The following is a 19,304-nucleotide window of genomic DNA, read 5'->3' as shown; positions in this document are numbered from 1 at the left end:
TATTTTATTGACTAACAGGAAAAAAAATTAGATCTAAGGGTCTCTGAAATTCCTATCTGCCTGCCCCGACACTAAATTTTGTCTTTTATTACCTTAAGATAAATGTGTATATGACCTATTTCAAATATAACCTTCCCCAGTTCATGAAAATGAGTATGATTTGGTACAGGTGACTCTATTGGAATTGTTTGCTACAACCATGTGACTCTTAGTATTTTCTCTTAAAACTCTTTGTAGAGAAGGTTAAAAAAAGGTAAACCAATTGCTAAGAGTAGTGCTGTTTCATTTGATTAAAACAAAAAACAAAAACAAATCCTCTAAGAAGTGTACATCTCCATTTTACAGATGAGGGAACAGGTTCAGAGAAGTTAAGTTTAAAAGTCATGGCATCACGGGGTGCCTGGGTGGCTCAGTCGGTTTGGTTCAGGTCATGATCTCAGGGTTTGTGAATTTGATTCCCACATCGGGCTCTATGCTAACAGCTTGGAGCCTGGAGTTTGCTTTGGATTCTGTGTCTCCCTCTCTCTCCCCCTCCCCCACTCAGACTCTCTCTCTCTCTCTCTCTCTCTCTCTCTCTCTCTCTCTCTCTCTGTCTCAAAAATAAATAAAAACATTAATTTAAAAAAATAAATAAATAAAAGTCATGACATCATTTTGACCCTAAGAATGCATAAAGCAAAACGCCCTTGATGCTAAAGTTTCTTACCCATCTGAGTTTTTAAATGTGTGATAGTGGGGACCTCAGTGTTTTATGTCCTAGCAGTGTGCTGGCATTCAGAAGTCTAGGAAGCCCACTGTGATGTCCAGTGACATGTACTTTCCTCTGTTGAAATTTGTAGTATGTTTATTTTCACAGCCAGTTTTCTAAATTCCACCTTCACTTTCAAGTGGCTGCAACTTGAAATCTTATTTTTAGGTTCTCTTCTTTCCTATGATTGGTGACCCACATCGTTGAACAGATGAATCATTAGATGAGGAAAGGAAGCAAGTCTCAAATGTCATGCACAGGACTGAGGTCAGTAGCTATGTGGGGTTTAGTTTGCTACCAAGACTCTAATGCATTTCAATTCAGTTTTTAATGGATTTCTATTCTACATCTACCTTCTGAATCAAAAATGTCCTTTGCCAAGTAACAACTTCACTTTAGCTTCAGTTCCTCCTGCAAAGTGGAAAATAGGATGGATTTGTAAACTATTGTGAAATCTTAGGAACCAAGGAAACTTTGGAACTACTATGAAAGCTCATCTGTCTAGGATTTAGACAGAAACCATACTGCTAATAATTTTTTTTTTTAAACCCAGTTACCTAACCATTTAAATTCAAGTTTCTTGAAATGGTCCCTAGCTATTGCTTCTTATATTAAGACTCAGTCTGAAGCTTGAAGAAAAGAACTATTCACCTTCACCTTCAAAAAAACAATATATATATATATATATATATATATATATATATATATATATATATGAATTAAGAGTGGAAAAAACAAAGAAGGCAGAAAGAATGAGACTAACTAAATAAATAAACATGTCCACCATGACAAAGTGCATGGCCAAAAGTATCACTAAAACCCTCAAAACAGAATACAGTATAAAATACAAGCACTTTCCCTTTTATATTTATGTATTGAAGATAAAACATTACTAATTAGAGCAAACGGGATAAAGTTTAAGAGTACTAAATTGTGACCAGCTTTCTAACTCTAGGAGCTAAGCATCAAAACTAAAAGGGAACTTCAGTTTCTGGCCAGCAGCAGGGACTAGAGTTACCCTCCCCCCTTAAACGACTAGAATAGGCAAACTATATGAAACAAGAGTTCTCAGACATTTAACAACAGGTAGCACAAGACAATGATCCCCGAGAGAAGGGAAATGAGTAAGATATGCCTCATGATTACATCAGCTTACTGCCTGAGAGGCAATTTCCAGACCAAAGCTCAGGGAGGTAGAACCCAAAGACAGCCCAGGGGTCTTGCTGAGTTGAGGAAACAAAGCTCACACTTTGGGAGGTCAAAGCACCTAGAATTTCTGGGGCAGTGTACCAGATACAGACCTCCAAAGATCTAGGGAAGGGTGTTTAGCTGCCTCCTGATCTACCCATGCATGAAAGGAAACTGGCCAAGGCAGTACCACAAGTAAAGAGTAGCCTAAACAGAGAAAACAGTGTCTGTGCTTTAAGACTCATTTGTGAAACTGAAATGGGACCATTCCCCAGTTCTAACTGGAGAACTCAATACTTAATCCTATCATCACATGACTCAGATCAGCGTCCAACATGTACCCTGGTACCCTGAGTCCAGGCACCCCATAGAATATCTTTTGCATGGTCCAAGACGCATATACATTCTGGGAGACTGGACCTTTAAACAGTAGAGAAGAGAAAGGAGCTCTTGTGCCCACAATTTGGGGCCAGACATGGGGGTGCTGGGGCTCCTGAAACAGAGCAGACACACCATTACCAGATGTATGGGTTGGAGTTAAAGTAAAGAAACTTAGTAGCTACAGTTGTTAGTTTTTAAAAGGGGAGAACCATCTGCCTTTCTGGTAGCCTCAGCTGTTTGGCTTCTTTTGGAAGATCTTGGATTATTTCTGATCTTGGCTTTGCATGGTCCCATAGTAACCATCACAAGCTCTGACTAAATACCTCCATCCAGATTCAGACTGTCTTCTGAAAAGAAAATTCCCTAAACCCAAACTCACCAAATCAACACTTTTAAACACATCTAAAATAGAGCAGAATGAAGATTTAAATAGAAATAAGGTAATTTTACCACTTCTGACCTATTTAATTATTCTTCAACTTTAATGTCTGTTTTTTAGGAAGATTGTAGATACGAAAGATAAACAACTGGGTTTATCTCATTTGCAAAAATCTTTTTGTCTCGCTCTGTCAAAATGTAAGCCCTGCCTTTATTTCTTCCTGAGTGATACGTGTTCCATCATCTGCCCCAGCATCTCCCTTTGTCTTCCAATCCCTATTCTTTCTCATACGTTCCCACAGCATCCTCTTTCTGTTTCTCAAAGTCCTTATCTCTCCTCATTTCCTCCCAGATCTAAACTCACACTGATACACTCACCAAAGGCATTCATAAAAACAACCTGCCCTAGCACACTGGTTAGGAATGTGGAGTCTAGGGATACAGGGGTGCTGGTTCAAAGGGGCACATGCACCCCAATGTTTATAGCATAACTACAGACAATAGCCAAAGTATGCAAAGAGCCCAAATGTCCATCAATGGATGAATGAATAAAGAGGATGTGGTATATATATACAATGGAGTATTACTTAGCAATGAAAAAGAGTGAAATCTTGCCATTTGCAACTACGTGGATGGAACTAGAGGGTATTATGTTAAGTGAAATTAGTCAGAGAAAGACAAATATCATATGACTTCACTCATATGAGGACTTTAAGACACAGAACAGATGAACACAAGAGAAGGGAAGCAAAAATAATATAAAAACAGGGAGGGGGACAAAACATAAGAGACTCTTAAATATGGAGAACAAACAGAGGGTTACTGGAGGGGTTGTGGGAGGGGAGATGGGCTAAATGGGTAAGGGGCATTAAGGCATCTACTCCCGAAATCACTGTTGTACTATATGCTAACTAACTTGGATGTAAATTTTTTTAAAAATGTGGAGTCTAGGGCCCATGCTGTTGGATTCAAATTCTGACTCTGTCATTAACTGCCTGTGTGACCTTCTGCAAGTTATTTAACCTCTCTGTGTCTCAGTTACTCATAAAAAGGAGACCATTAATAGTGCAAGGTCCCTTCCTTATCTGCAGATTTGTTCTGTAGTTTTAGTTACCCATGGTCAACCATGGTCCAGAACACAATCCTCCTTCTGACATATCATCAGAAGGTTAATAGCAGCCTGAATACTATGTCACAATGCCTATGTAATTCACCTCATTTCATCTCACCTTATAGGCACTTATCATCTCACATCATCACAAAAGAAGGGTGAATACAGTACAATAAGATATTTTGAGAAAGAGTGAGGAATCGCATTCATATAACTTTTATTATAGTACATTGTTATAATTGTTCTATTTTATTATTAGTGATCATTGTTAATCCCTTACTATGCCTAATTTATAAATTAACTTTTATCATAGGTATGTATGTATTGGAAAAAACATAATATATATAGGGTTGGGCACTATCTGTGGTTTCAGGCACCCACTGAGGGGACGTACTCCCCATGGGTAGAGGGGGGACTACTCTGTGTGTCTTGTAGAGCTGCTGTGAGGATTAATGCCACAATGTTCCTAAACTTCTTGGCACAGTGCCTGGCACATGATGGGCTCTCAGGTTTTCAAAAAGTGAGCTATTGTTATTATTAATAATGTCACCTTTTATTTGGGATTTTGCTTGGTGAGCCACGAAGGTCATAAGTGAAAGGGGATTCTGGTACTCTTGTGTGTGTGTGTGTGTGTGTTTTTTTTTTCCAGAAAGGAAAAAAGGGACAGGGTAGACTCAACTTTCAAGAATTAAAAATGAGAAAAGACCCCACAGAGGTGCTAGGCTAGCAAAAGCATTGAGAATTAAGCTCTGTTTTTTCCTTTGTCCATTCTTTCTCCCCACCTCAGAAACTCATAGAAAAAAAGCATTAGCATCTTTGGGTCCTCAGTCTCAGAATATGGTCTCACTTGTGGATGAGTATTGCTATGTTCAGAATCACTGTTGACCAAAATTCAATAGATCCTGTTAAGCCATGTCATAATGCAGCAAAACATCAGAAGCAGAAAAAAAAATTGTGTAACTTATTTTTTAACAGGTTGTGGAAACTGTGGAAAAGCTTGTTACACAGAGGAAGAAATAGACTTACCTACAGGAGTCTACTTGGCTGATTAAGGCTTGTCCCTCTTGCAAAGCATCAGCTGTGCAGTCTGTAATTTCTCTGTGTAATTCCTCATGCCTTGCTGCCAAGACAGGCAGACTTAAACCCTCTGATTTAAGGAGCTTAAGGTAAGCTTCAACTCTTCCAAGTACATCAAATGCCTGCCAACGAAAACATACTTTCATTTTCTGCTTTTCTAGTTTAAAATCTACATCAATGTGTACATGAAATACTAGAGATTAAACCAGCCTATTCAATTTATTTGTTTGATCATAACCAAAAACAACAATCTTGGTCTGAGAAAACAACTGTGTAGTTCTAAGGCTCCATTTAGGGAAACTGATCACAGCTTAGCTCGGCATAGATAAATATCAACACCATAAAGTTACCACAATAGTTTACATTGAGAATGTATCTATACAACACAGTTATAACTGTACAGAATTCAGAGAGCCAGGTTTATTTTTTGCACATTCTGTAATGTATACCAATAATGGATGAGATATTTTAAAAACGTTATGCAGACTTTCACAACCTGAACATCCCTTATGTTCTTAAAAGGCAATTTCCCGGTAAATTTAACTTTGAACCTGAAACATTATAGGACAATATTCAAGAAATGACCAGTATGTTTTTATCCCTTGTTTTTCCCAGTGTAAGACCTTCCACCTACTTCATCCAGGACATCCATCTGTCTACAAACGAGATTATAATTTGGTTCTGAAGCTGTGCAAAGATTAAGACCAAAATAATATTTAGCTTCTGACATGCAAAATAGGATTATGCAGAAAAAAAAAATCACCTTGCAAATCAAGATATTGTCTTAAGAGAAGCTTTTTAAATTCCTATATTTTCTTCTTTTATTAGCAGATCAACAACCAGCCATGGGGGATTAAGTTTCTGGAGTTAGCATAGAGTAGAGAGGAGCTTTCCTTTTGTCCATTAAGGTTTAGTTGGCATTAAGGGGGAGGAGTATACGATACGAAGGTAGTAAAAGAGGACCATGGTAACATGAGGAAAACGGAAAGAGAGAGTAGAGTGCAATGGTCTCCATACGTGTCCTGATAACCTGTCTCTGACCTTGGGCTTGGAGAGCAGGAGATGAATTAGGTAAGCTGAAGAAAAGCTGAATGGCATGGGGCTCTTGGCATGTTGCCCTTTGGCACTACTAGAAGAAGCAACCTTATGGGATGCTCCATATCAGTCTGGAGAACACTCTTATCCCAGGAACCCTGATAGTGCCACAGTCAGCAGGGGCCTTGAAATCTAGCCTTCCTGGACTGTCAGTTGGAAGCCAGTGAGCTTGATAGGAGCCCACCAGGTGGAGTAGGAAGACTCCAAAGAAGACTCATAAGAAATGAAAGCAGATGGCCTCATGAGTCTGGTAAACACTGAGACCTGAAGAGAGACCAGAGGAGCAAGGTTGAGTTGATGCTGAAGGCACACAGTTTGAGCCAAATGTAGAGGCTACCACCATGGAGCTGTGTAAAAGCACGCAAGCACTTACACCTGGCTGCCATCTAAGGGAGTGAGTTTTAATGCCAGAACTGGAACTGGATAAAATTCGAATTTACAAATGAAATATCTCAAATACTGTTGCATTACTTATATCTTGATAGTCTATACTCTCATCAATTTCTTCATGTCCCCTGAATCTGTTCTTTCTGATCACTTAAAATGTTTAAAACAAAATCATTCCTATTATTTAGATGATAGGAAAGTAATAATAATAACTACAGTTTAATGAGAACCGACTTCTGCTCCTTTTATACTATGTGTTTCATTCAGCCAACAAATATTTTTGAATGTCTGCTGAGTTTCAGACACATTGTCCTTAATAGCCCTAGATGGAAGTGAGAAATGATCTCCATTGTGTGACTGAAGAAACTGAGTCCCAGAGAGATTAAATGAGCTGCACAAAGTGATGTTTCTATTAAGTGGCAGATTTGGTCTTTGTACTCAATTTGTCTCCCTGAGGCCCCTGCTCTTAAACCCTGGCCCATGGAGTCATGTAGCAAAGATTCAGGGGAGGCTTAAGACAGGAGGGGCATTTCCAAGAAGGCTGTTCATCTTAGGTGGTTTTAAAAGAGATTTTAAAACCTACTTTTTGTAAATATAGGTATGAAAAGATACAGAAAAAAGTTAAGTGATTTCTCTTATGCCATATAGAACTGTAAAAGAAAGATAGCTTTATTAAAGAAACTTTGAACCTGAAGACTCTCCTTATCTGAACTCCCCCTTTTATTCTATAGTGGACAACAGAGCCAAATGTGTCAAGATGCTGATGTTAGAAAAGATTATTTGAATTACTTTCTCAATCTTTCCATAACACATTGAAATGCCGCTTGCAGTAAACACTGTTTCTGGAATTTTGTTTTATATTTAAAATTTTTATTACTTATTTTAAGTGAAGTGGAGTCTCATGTTACTCAAAGGTTCTAAAGTTTTAAAAGTTTTAAAGTCAGGGGGTGCCTGGGTGGCTCTTTGGCTCAGGTCATGATCTCACGGTTTGTGAGTTCGAGCCCTGCGTCAGGCTCTGTGCTGACAGCTCAGAGACTGGAGCCTGTTTCAGATTCTGTGTCTCCCTCTCTCTCTGCCCCTCCCCCTTCTCACGTTCTGTCTCTCTCAGAAAGAAAGAAAGAAAGAAAGAAAGAAAGAAAGAAAGAAAGAAAGAAAGAAAGAAAGAAAAAAAGTTTTAAAGTCAGTGCTTAAACAAAAATCCAGTGTAGTCAAAATTATCATGAATTGCCCTAAATCATGCTTAAAGCTTAGTATATGTGAACCAGTGCTACTGTAATACATATTCACATTTAGCATTGAGAGCCACTGAGCTAAAGGAAGAAATAAAGAGAAAACATATATATGTAGATGTCAGGGTAATCACTTCTTTCTTCCCTTAAGATAATTCCCAAAATTCCTAGTGGGAATGGGGGAAAGGATAGAGAATTCCAAAGTGCTTTTTCTTCTCTACAAGTGTAACTCCACTCTGTTTTAGTATTAAGCCAGTATAACCTTAATACATATCATGTTTGTTATTGTTTTAATAATTAAAGAAAAAAATATGAAAGTTAGGGCATGATGGTAGTTAAGTACTCGGAAAATATTTGCTCGTGATTACATCTCGATCAGACACATCTTTGAAAAGTCACTGGGAAGAGTGTGGCCACCTGCTGCCTGTCATTCATCCCACTGGGCCTTTCCTCTTGTGGCCACTGTGAACAGCTGCTACTCTCATATCCTTGGGCAGTGATATGGTCAGAAGAAGTGGTCTTCTCTTCACAGGAGTTAGATTCTAAAGCCACATGTACATTAAATGCATGTCTGAGGTGACTCCACCCCACTCCTGAATGTTATTATAAAAGTATTATAGCTTAATAACATGGGAATAAACTGAAGGTATAAACAGTCAGTAGAAGGAAAAAGCGGTATATTAAGATAACCCATAACTTATAATCAAAATGGCAAAATTTTCGTCAGAGTTTTTTTCAAAAATATCCAAGCGTTAGGAAAACATTTACTTATACATTGCTCTATGTATCACACTTGATAGAACTACAGCAGTAGAAAGGAGGCGAGTGATTTCATTCCTTCATCAGCTCAACAAATGCATTTGTAAATAAGATGAGCTGGATACTATAAGAGAGCTTATTCTTTACCCTTAATCCTAACCTAGACCTAATGGGAATGATCTAAACACAAAGACATGTTAAATGTATTGATTTAAAGGGGGGTTCCTTTTTAAAAAAGTTATACTCCCTGTGATTGTCAGAGTCACATGTAAAACTCATTTCTCTTATCCCCATGCAGCATTTAATGAGGAATCCACATACCAATTCCAGAAAAGATCTAACTATCATTGCTCTCACTTAATCTATCCCCAGAATAGGACTTAATGCTTTTCTATTTACCATATCCATAAGGAACCTGATATACTGGATCTAGCCTGGAAAGAATCTCTTTGTCTCACACATGTTATAGAACAGGTTATTTCTGGCAATGACACTATCATGCCCATAGAAACTCCTTTGGAATTAATATTTCCCCTTTAGTTTACTCTCCCCATCCCCCTCTTTCTTCACACCTGGTCAAATACAGGTTTTATGACTAGAGGCAAAAACAAGGATATAGACACAAGGATAATATTTTCTCCCTCTTGGTTCTAGCTCTTCTTGACTATTTTGTATAACCACACGGTTCTTAAAAGGATAAGGAGACCAACCAGTTCTTTTTGCCTTGGTTTGGAAAAGACTAAGGAGTTGCTTGGTGTTTTTCTTTATGACGCTCATCAAGATCTTTCTTTTTTTTCCATTGTTAAGTACAGGATCCAAAGCAGGCTGGACCAAATCAAATAGAGATGGTATCAGGACATGGCACATTGTACTCTTTTTAAAGTATCTATGGGATTAATAAATTAAGCAAGAACCATGAGTTAGTCATCCAGCATAAATATTTCATGCTGTTTCACAAAGATGTTTAATAAGTACTATTGTTTGCTTCTTGACTAACTTATTTGAAGAGAATCAACGTTAAAAACAAAAAGCCCAAATGCTACAGAACCTTGAAATTTTCCTTTCGTGAGTTCCAAGGCTGGAGAATGAGTTTGGTAGGAACCTTTATAATTACCAAGGACACAATATTCAGCTTCTCATTAGAGCACTGAATCCCACTGTCTGCAGAGATTTCCTCTGGGTTCAGTTTTCATCAAAACCAAAAGCTTCAGTTTCCTTTCCTAAATACTACCTGAGATAACTTCCCATGGCTCCCAGTTTGGCAAGCTGATACTTGATTCAGGTCCTGCCCAAATCTGCCCAGGCTTCCAAATGCTAGAAAAGCACGGCAAAAGGGTGATGGGATTTTCAGCTCCCAGTGTTTGCTGCTCCCTACTGGTGCTCCAGCTTATTTCTTGCCACTCCAAGATTGTTGCTGCTGGGCCCCAGAACTCACTCCACATTACAAGTGATGTTAATGAGAGGTGTGTAAAATCATGAGAACCTAAAACTGGTTTGGCCTCACAATCTGAAAAGCTAAACAAACACACAAACAAACAAGACAAAACAAAACAAAAAACCCAAACAAACAAAAAACAAAACAAAACATTGGAAAAGGAGTTTGGGGTTGAAAATGCATGTATGGGGCACCTGCGTGGCTCAGTCAATTGAGCATTCTAATCTTGATTTCAGCTCAGGTCATGATCTCAGGGCTGTGAACTCAAGCCCCCTTTAGGGCTCTGCACTGAGCATGGAACCTGCTTAAGATTTTCTCTCTCTCCCTCTCTCTTTTTCTCTCTCTCTGTCTTTCTTTGCCCCTCTCCCCTGCTCACGTGCTTTCTCTCTCTAAAATAAAAACTAAAAAGAAAGAAAATGGCATGCATCTGATGCATTTTATCAACAAGGAATGGAGGAAGTTTATGTATTAATAAACTCTTACTCTTTCTGAGGTAAGTCCATCTTCGAAATGGATAAACCAGACACATAAGTAGAATCCTAGCCAGCTAGTCACTGTTTATACTTTCTGGTTTCTTTTAATCTATTGACCTAAATAGTTTTAGGATAATCTTGGGAATATTTACATGGAAAAGCATCTATTTATAATCTGCAAAGCATTTATTTTTTTTTCATTATTCAACAAATATTTATTGGACTTTATGAAGCATGTACTCTGGTACATGCTGGGGACGGGAAAATGGAACAAAAGCATTTAAGTCACATTAGAGTGGCTAGTGTAGTATTAAATGCATATAAAATGACAAAATAATGGCTAGAACTCAGTGAGTGCTTGGCTGTTCTATGCACCAGTCAGGTATTAACTCATTTAGAAGCTCAGTGACTCTGTGAGGTACATATAATTATTATTTCCATTTTTCAGATAAAAAAAGCTAGACACACAGGGAAGTTAAGGAACTGCCTAAGGTCATAGAACTAATAAATGTCTAAGACCAGATTCATACCTCAGCAGCCTGGCTCCAAAGTCTGCTATATTATTTTAGAAAAGTATCATCCTAACAAACATTTTAAAATTTTCACTTAATACTCTGCAATTCCATTTATTTATTTATACTCCAACTCTATCATGGAAAGATTTTGAACATGTATCAGCAGTTGCAGGAACTTTTATTACTGAATGGTATTCCCTGAGGATCGTTAGACCTCTTTTAGAGAAGTGAAAACTCAGGCTCAAAGTGTAATTGACCTGTCACATGTCCAGTCATTCATTCATTGATTCAACAAAGTTTGTTGAATGCTAGGTGGCGTGCAAAGATGACTAAGACCCCCCCTCTCTATGGAGCTCTAAGGAGCACAGAGAAATACTACAGGAATAATGAAAAGTAGGCAATTAATGCTGCCTGGAGACTTCTTGGAGCAGGTGGCATCGGTGATTACAAATCTCTTCACCCAGCATTACCTTCCTTCTCAGCTATGACACAGAGATTGAGCTCAAAATTTGTGTTCCTTGTATATTAAAGTAATTAAGCTCTCTTCATTCCAATGACCTTGGATCAGTATAATCTCTTATGAAAATGGAACGTAGTTGGCCTTGAAACTCCATAGTTTCTACTATTTCACTACTTTCTATCATTCAAATAATTATTGAGCATTCACTGCCTGAAAGGTGCTGTTCTAGATGTTCCGTTCTGGTAAACACAAAGTAAAACAGACGTGTGTTTTACCCTCAAGGAATTTTAATTCAGCAAAGGAAAGTAAATCTACCAGAAATGCCTACATTTCTGGAAGGCATTCTTCCTTCCATACAAGGAAGAATATATTTAATACCAATGGAGATGTGCAGCAGTTTAAAATTGTACATGGAAGGGAAACCAATAAATAACACTCATGACTCACTTAGAAGTCACATGATAGCTTTATTGTGAAGGATACTAATGAATGAATGATAATACTGAGTATCTTCTGGGTGCTGTATGTAAGCCAATTTGACAATAAATTATATTAAAAAAAACTGAGTGTCTTTATTACAAGACTAATTAAATAGGGGCTGAGTTGTGGGTTCTCATGAAAAATGTAAGATGGTAAATGCATTTCTTGTTTTGATAATCTTTCTATTTTATATATATGTTTATATATACATATATATAAACATATATATATAATTTTATGTTTAGCCATATTTATCAAATATTTGCATGGTTTAAATAGCCTCTCCTTAAGTTCTAAAACCAAAAATTTCTACACCAGTCTCTCAGAGAGAACACAGGAGGACAGTAAATTAAGACATCATTTGCATCTATGTCAGGAGGTTTGCCTCATCACGATTTTTTGAAGTCCTTAATATCTGTTCATAGTTACAGATATGTTCAGCATAAGATAGAAATTTCTTAGCATGCTATTCAAGACCCTTCCTGACCCACTGTCTGCTTCTACTACTTTTCTCTCATCATTCTGGTCTTATACCCTACACTCGTGGCAAAGTGAATTACCTTAGATTCCCCATGCATGGCACAACTCTGTACCACCCAGTCCTCCTCCAATCACTCCTTGTCCTAGTTTTTCAGATTTAGCTCAGTGCTCACCTCCTGTGGAGAAGTCTTCCTTGACACTTTTTCCCTGAGACTCTCCTCTGTGTTCCCTAATGCTCTAGGCTCACTCCAAAACTTTGGGCTTTTCCCAAAGCATACAGCACTTCTGTTCCCTTGCCTCTCCTCCAGACCAGACTGAAAGGGTCTTGAAGGCAAGGATCTTAAAGCAAGTATCTTTAACTGCTTTAGCTAAAGTACACATATGATATATGAAAACAGTAGCTATACAACACATTAGGCGAAGGGAAATGTAGAAGCACGGAGGGAGGTTTTTTGGGGGTTTTGTTTTTGGGGTTTTTTTTTGTTTTTGTTTTTAAAGATGCTTTAGTTCTTTGTAAGAGAAAGGGAAGTTGTTCTGGAAAAGAGAAATCTGAGACAGGCTGCCTAAGAATTATGAAACTGAAAGCAAGTACGTTTTCCTTAATTTCCAATACAATTAGCTTAGTTTCTTTAATTCATTTACATCACCTTAACAAATTCCTTCTGGATAATATTTTTTAGGCTCTCTATTTGGACAGATTTCTTCACTCTTCAATCTGTACAACAACTGAGTCATTTTATTTAATTGCTTCCCACATCTGGGCTAAAATGTATCTATTTTGAAAATGGGAGAATAGTGTATATATAAGTGAAAAAACTGTACCAAACTTCATCCTTAATTATTTTGTTTTTATCTGAAACAATTATGTTGCTGTAGGCATTACTGTTTTGCATGGCTATAAATATCTTGAAAAAGCAACATTAACTTTTTATTTTTTATTTTATTTTTTTAAATTTTTTTTTTCAACGTTTATTTATTTATTTTTAGGACAGAGAGAGACAGAGCATGAACGGGGGAGGGACAGAGAGAGAGGGAGACACAGAATCGGAAACAGGCTCCAGGCTCCGAGCCATCAGCCCAGAGCCTGACGCGGGGCTCGAACTCACGGACCGCGAGATCGTGACCTGGCTGAAGTCGGACGCTTAACCGACTGCGCCACCCAGGCGCCCCAACATTAACTTTTTAAAAGACATAAAACTTTCAGCAGTGATGGCAGAAGCAGTAGAAGCTATGACAATCGCTACATTTCAAACTGCTTTTGGGGTGTTGCTTTAGCTGCCCCAGCTTTTGCTTCACCTTTGCTTTTAGGCTAATCACCCAAGAAGCACACCATGTAAATTTGGCCTCAGTCTTCACTGCTTGCTTTCCCCCAATGAAGTCATGTGCCTATGAACAGGAAGCATGGGAAATGAAACTTTATGGCCAACCAGCCATGTTTTACAGATTTAGGTTCAATCATTGTCATCTAAATACAGGTTCGTATTGTTCTGCTCTTGAAACATATATATTTATCTCTGTTTGATTCTAACCACATTCCCTAAACAATGATAAATACAATTTGGATGATTGACATATCTTAACCAACTCCTTGGTTGTGAACTTGTTAGAAATAAATAAGATAATCTATAATCATGAAAAGATGAAAATTTGGGGGATCAAGATGAGTCACTATAATAGGTGCTATGTTCATATTTCATGCCATGTCCTACTTTTAGCAACATCTAGTAATTAGAGAAATTCTTTTCCAATCAGCTATCATCCAATATTGATAATCAACCCTTACTTGTATTTGTTGCTAAGTGATTTGGCAATAAATTCACCAACACAGTAGATAACTCTAAAACAGAAAGGAAGTACCTAGGGTTCTTAAATTACCTGGCTCAATCTCCACTTGAATCCAGTGTCTGGTTTAAGAAAAGCGTCAGTAGCAATATGCTAAGGTCCTGTGTGCTAACATTGCCACCTATCGCTCACTCCAGGTACAAACTACCACACTCAAGCCAAAGGCTATAGGCACTCTGGGTATGAAACAGATTCTTGAGCCTTGGGTAATCATCAACCCCTAGCAGGATTAGAAGGTAATCAATTTCACTCCTAGAGCCACAACACAAAGGCAAAGGCAATGTGGTTGTCTAGTCAATGTAGATAATTAGGCAATAATTATATTTTACTGAATTTTGCAAATTGGAAACATACTCTAGATTTTTTTGTATGTTTGTTCTTTGCTGTAACCCCAGCATTTAGAACAGCACCTGATACACGGTAATTGTATAGTAAAACTTTACTAAGCAAATGTATCTCTAAAGAATCTCTAAATAAAGAATTCTCTAAAGAATTATTAACCACACTACTCATTTAGAGACTTCAATAAAAGAAATTATTATGACTTTTTGTCTAGTAAATAAGAATATCCCTATCTAAAATTGGTAGGGAGAGAGAAGAATAAATTAAAATGAAAAGGTAAGCAAGGGAAAAAGAGGAATTTCCAGATGCTTGCAACAAAAATACCAGCAACATATGATAAAAATCCAGATTAAAAAAGAAATATATATGATATGGAAAGCATTAACAACAGTCCATTTTGTAGATTATATTATGACCACCTTTTTAACTTAACAAACTTTTTAAAAAGTGAAAGTTGTATTTTAAAAATCACACATTTCACTTTTTATTGAGCAAATACGCAAACTGTCACATCCTGTCATTTATATTACCTGTGACACTAGCATATTTTCTCATGCTGGTATTTGGCACAGATATTGAAGGAGAATATTGACCTAGCTTTAACAAATTTGGAATAAGAGGTTGTTTGCTGAAAAAATAATTCTACTTATCAAGAATGGAATTGATTTTCAAAGTCACTATCTTTTGGAAGCGCTGACTTCCTCTTTCTTTCACAGTGCTGCATGTGTTGGGAGAGTGGCTAGTGCTTCCACCCATCATTATCGGTGTGCCATGAACGGCCCACAGTGACCCCTCTTCATTGGAGCCCTTTCTCAGTGTTGGGTTTGCAGCCAGCAACCAACCTTCAAGGTTGAGGAAATGTCTCCTTCTGAGACAAATAGCAGGTTGGCTGATTGTTTGCTATAAAAAAAAAAGATTCCCCAAGCTTAGGGTTCCTCTTTTGGAAACCACCTGCCGCAGGTGCAGTCATCCATCTGGGCCCATCTGCATCACCCCCACCCAGGGGACTGGGACTTGGGAAACTGATATGGCATGTGGACATTTCGATCATTGTTTTTGTAATAAAGTCTTTCAAAACTGACACAGAAGTCATGTGTCTTTTGTGAGCATCCACAAAACTGTGACAAGTTAGCAAGTTAGCTTGAAGTTTGGGTAAAATTTCACATGCCTCATAGTTCTTGACAACATGACTTCATCTAGGGTTAAGGATGCTCACAACTAGAAAAATCCAATGCACCGAAGGTATGGTAAAGTGAATTTTCAAAAGGAAAAGTCAGTGCTTCAGAGATAAATTGATGATACAAATTGAAAATACCCATTTGCTGGTATAAACAGAATTTTCAGCCTAGAAAACACAATTTTAAGGGATTTTAAAATTATATTAATGTTTCAAATCCAGCTCTTTATTTTAACTGGGTTATTTATAAGTGTTATGCCAAAAGTTAGGTAAAATGGTGCGAATTTTGTAAAATTTGGAGATTCCATAATATAAATAAAAAATAAAAATGCCATTTACAAGTCTTAAGGATCTTCCCTCTTTAATTTAAACAGACTTACCCACTACATTATTTAATCGTGTATTGCTACTTAATAATAGGGCAAATATTTCATTTCAAAAATCATGATTAAATATCCACTTTCCACACTCCATCTTCTATTTTTTGCTGACATAAAAGTATCTATCACCTTTCACATTGATTCTTAAATTTGGAGTCAAAAATTATTCCCTTGATGCTTTGAAAAGGGAGAACAAATTCTATACCTTTCTAAGTGCCACTTGACTATAGAGAATGATATAATATGGATAGAGTATGAACAAATCCCAACTGAACTTGTTATAATTTGAATGCCATGGCTTTCCAATGATGAAACAGGGGATGTAGAAGTCAAGTCTTGGGGCACCTGGGTGGCTCAGTCAGGCAAGCATCTGACTCAGACATGTCGTGATCTCATGACAGTTCATGAGTTCAACCCCCCTGTAGGTCTGACAGCTCAGAGCCTGGAGCCTGCTTGGGATACTGTCTGCCTCTATCTGCCCCTCCCCCTCTCACACTCTGTGTCTCTGTCTCAAAAATAAATAAACATTAAAAAAAATTAGGGGCACCTGGGTGGTTTAGTCATTAAGGTGTCAGACTTCAACTCAGGTCATGATCTCCCAGTTGGTGGATTCCAGCCCTATGCCCTATGTTGGGCTCTGTCTGTGCTGATGGCTCAGAGCTTGGATCCTATTTCAGATTCTGTGCCTCCCTCTCCCTCTCTCTGCTCCTCCCCCATTTGCGCTCTGTCTCTCTTTCTCCCCCCTCCCCAACTCTCTGTCAAAAATAAACAAACATTTTTTTTAAGTTTTTTTTTTTTTAATTTAGAAGTCAAGTTTTGGGCGGAGGGAGCCTAGGTGGCTCAGTCAGTTAAGTGTCTTTGTGAGTTTGAGCCATGCTCTGGTGGCAGGGAAGCTGCTTGGGATTCTATCCTTCTCTGTCTACCCCTCCCCCACTCATTCTCTTTCTCCCTCTCTCTCTCTTTCAAAAAAAAAAAAAAAGTCAAGTCTCGAGGGTTAAGAAATATAGTTTCTTATGATTTAATCTGAATTACTATGTGAATTTGAGAAAGTAACCACTCTGTTATATTATTATTATTATTGTTGTTGTTGTTGTTATTGCAATACATGTCATTCCTTTCTCCCTCAAGGCACAGAAGCAATGTCAGGAGAAAGTCTCCCTGGAAAGTTACCACATAATGAGAGCAGAGAAAGCAAGAGCAGGGGGGTACAAATTGAAGGGAGAGAAACTACATTTTGCAGGGCTGAAACTATAGGGTTTGTTCTAGAAGCATTGTTTTATTCTAGCAACATGTTCTATAACTGTCTTCCTTAAAAATGACATTACTTGATTGACAGATGACCCACTCATTTTGTAGAATGAGAGTGTAATGTAAGTTAGAAAGTCTCTTATTCAATACTATTCAGTGATCAAAAAGAATGAAATCTTGCCATTTGCAACATGATGGATCTAGAGTGTATTATGCTAAGCGAAATACGTCAGCCAGAGAAAGAGAAATGTCATATGATTGCACTCATATGTGGAGTTTAAGAAACAAAACAGATTAACATAGGGGAAGGGAAGCAAGAATAAGATAAAAACAGAGAGGGAGACAAACCATAAGAGACTCTTAAATACAGAGAACAAACTAAGGGTTGATGGAGGGAGGGAGGTGGCAGGGGGGATAGGCTAAATGGGTGATGAGCATTAAGGAGGGCACTTGCCGGGATGAGCACTGAGTGTTATATGTAAGTGATGAATCACTAAATTCTATTCCTGAAATCATTATTACACTGTGTGTTAACTAACTTGGTTTTAAATTAAAAAAAAAAAAAGAAATCTCTTATTCAAAAACAGGACTGTTCAAGAGAAACTTAACTAGCACCTACCATTTACTTAGTTCAACAGTTCCAGTAATATGCTATGACTGTTTCTTCTGTTAAAACAAAGAAATCCCAAACAGATGTTTATCATATTTGTCAAATTTTTCTTTAACACTTTTTTTACTGTAATTCTAGCACTTCTATTTTGAAATTCTACTCTGCAAGTTTCCTATTAGTACGGAAGTTCAAAATTAAATAACTATTTTGATATATACCAGGACATTGTATTCAGATTGTTGATATCATGACTTTAAATCACAATATACCCACCTTCTGGGGGTTACCCATTCATTTCCTGTCACATTGTCCAGTTTCAAAAACATCAGTAAAATTTAAGGTATTAAACAATTCCAAGAAGGAAGTTTGAAGGCATATATTAGATTGGGAAAGGTACAAAAATTTTCAAATAATATCGCCAGCTTCAGATACACAAGTGATGTGAACATGTAGACATTACCACTCACTAAGAACCATCTGCTACAATCAATATTAAAAGAATCAACCAGGAGAAACAGAGCACAGTCTCCAACTCAAGAAGACCTGGAGATGGTCCAAAGCAAGATTTCCCCTTGGCAGATTTTAAAAGGCAAGACCAAGGCAGGGCAGTCAGGTTGAGACTCTGCTTCTAGCCTTATGGTTTGTATGCAGAAGGCTTACAATATTCATGTACCTTTCCCTGATAAATGAAAGAAAAATTTTAAAGGGGAAATATTTATTTTGGTGAAAATTTCAAGGTGTTATTTTAACCTTGATACATTTTATGATAATTCCCTTACTCCATGAGAAATATGGCAGTGTTGGCACAAGTGTCCCCTCAAGCAGTTCAATGACGGCTCTAAGATGAAACCCTCATGGGGATTTTTTTTTAACATGTCAAAGCATAGAACTTCCTAGTTTTGAGAACCAAATAATGGCCATGATAGGAATATATTCTTTCCAAATTTTTGTTTAAATTCTAATTAGTTAACATGCAGTGTAATATTGGTTTCAGGAGTAGAATTTAGTGATTCATTACTTACATATAACATCCAGTACTCATCATAAAGGAATATATTTTTAAAAGTTCACTTTTGCTGCTATTAATTTTGAAAATCTATGTGGAATCCAGACCTCTGTGATGTTCGCCAGCCTACTGAAATCATGAGTCTTTTACTGGTCTGTCCTGATTACCTAAAATTACCAACGTAACTTCCCACTGACCTTATTGGCACTGTTAAAAAAAACATTTGCCTTTTTTAACCAGGTTTTCCTTTCCACCATGAGCTGACCAAATTCTCCTTGAAGCTGATCCAGTTTCTGGTTAGAGAGCTGTAGATGTTCCTTCTCCACATAGTCCTTGGACAGCAGAATCCCAAGTGCATCACTCTTTAGCTTCTCAACAGCAGAATTCCATTCCTACAAGAGATCACTCCAGTTTATTTTACACATCCTCCCCTTTGCAACTGTGCTAAGACTCAGAGAACATTTAGATGGGTTGAATGTATCAGTAACCATCTGTCACTGTAT

At 37.6% G+C, this 19,304-nt stretch overlaps 1 protein-coding gene across 6 annotated transcripts in view; it reads right to left on the bottom strand.

Moving 5' to 3' along the window:
- Nucleotides 1-19,304, bottom strand: part of CCDC141 (coiled-coil domain containing 141) — a 205,962-nt gene that overhangs the window by 68,212 nt on the left and 118,446 nt on the right. For 5 of the 6 annotated variants that reach the window (XM_058712700.1, XM_058712711.1, XM_058712703.1 and 2 more), the window contains exons 7-8: nucleotides 18,999-19,193; nucleotides 4,833-5,005 (exon numbers count right to left, since the gene is read on the bottom strand). In XM_058712700.1, coding sequence (XP_058568683.1) covers nucleotides 4,833-5,005; nucleotides 18,999-19,193 — 368 coding nt within the window. The remainder of the gene's footprint in view (nucleotides 1-4,832; nucleotides 5,006-18,998; nucleotides 19,194-19,304) is intronic. The other variant, XM_058712707.1, reaches the window with a different exon arrangement.

This window comes from Neofelis nebulosa, chromosome 2, assembly GCF_028018385.1.
Source record: "Neofelis nebulosa isolate mNeoNeb1 chromosome 2, mNeoNeb1.pri, whole genome shotgun sequence".
Classification (NCBI taxonomy): domain Eukaryota; kingdom Metazoa; phylum Chordata; class Mammalia; order Carnivora; family Felidae; genus Neofelis; species Neofelis nebulosa.
This window is presented reverse-complemented; position numbering and strand designations above follow the sequence as displayed.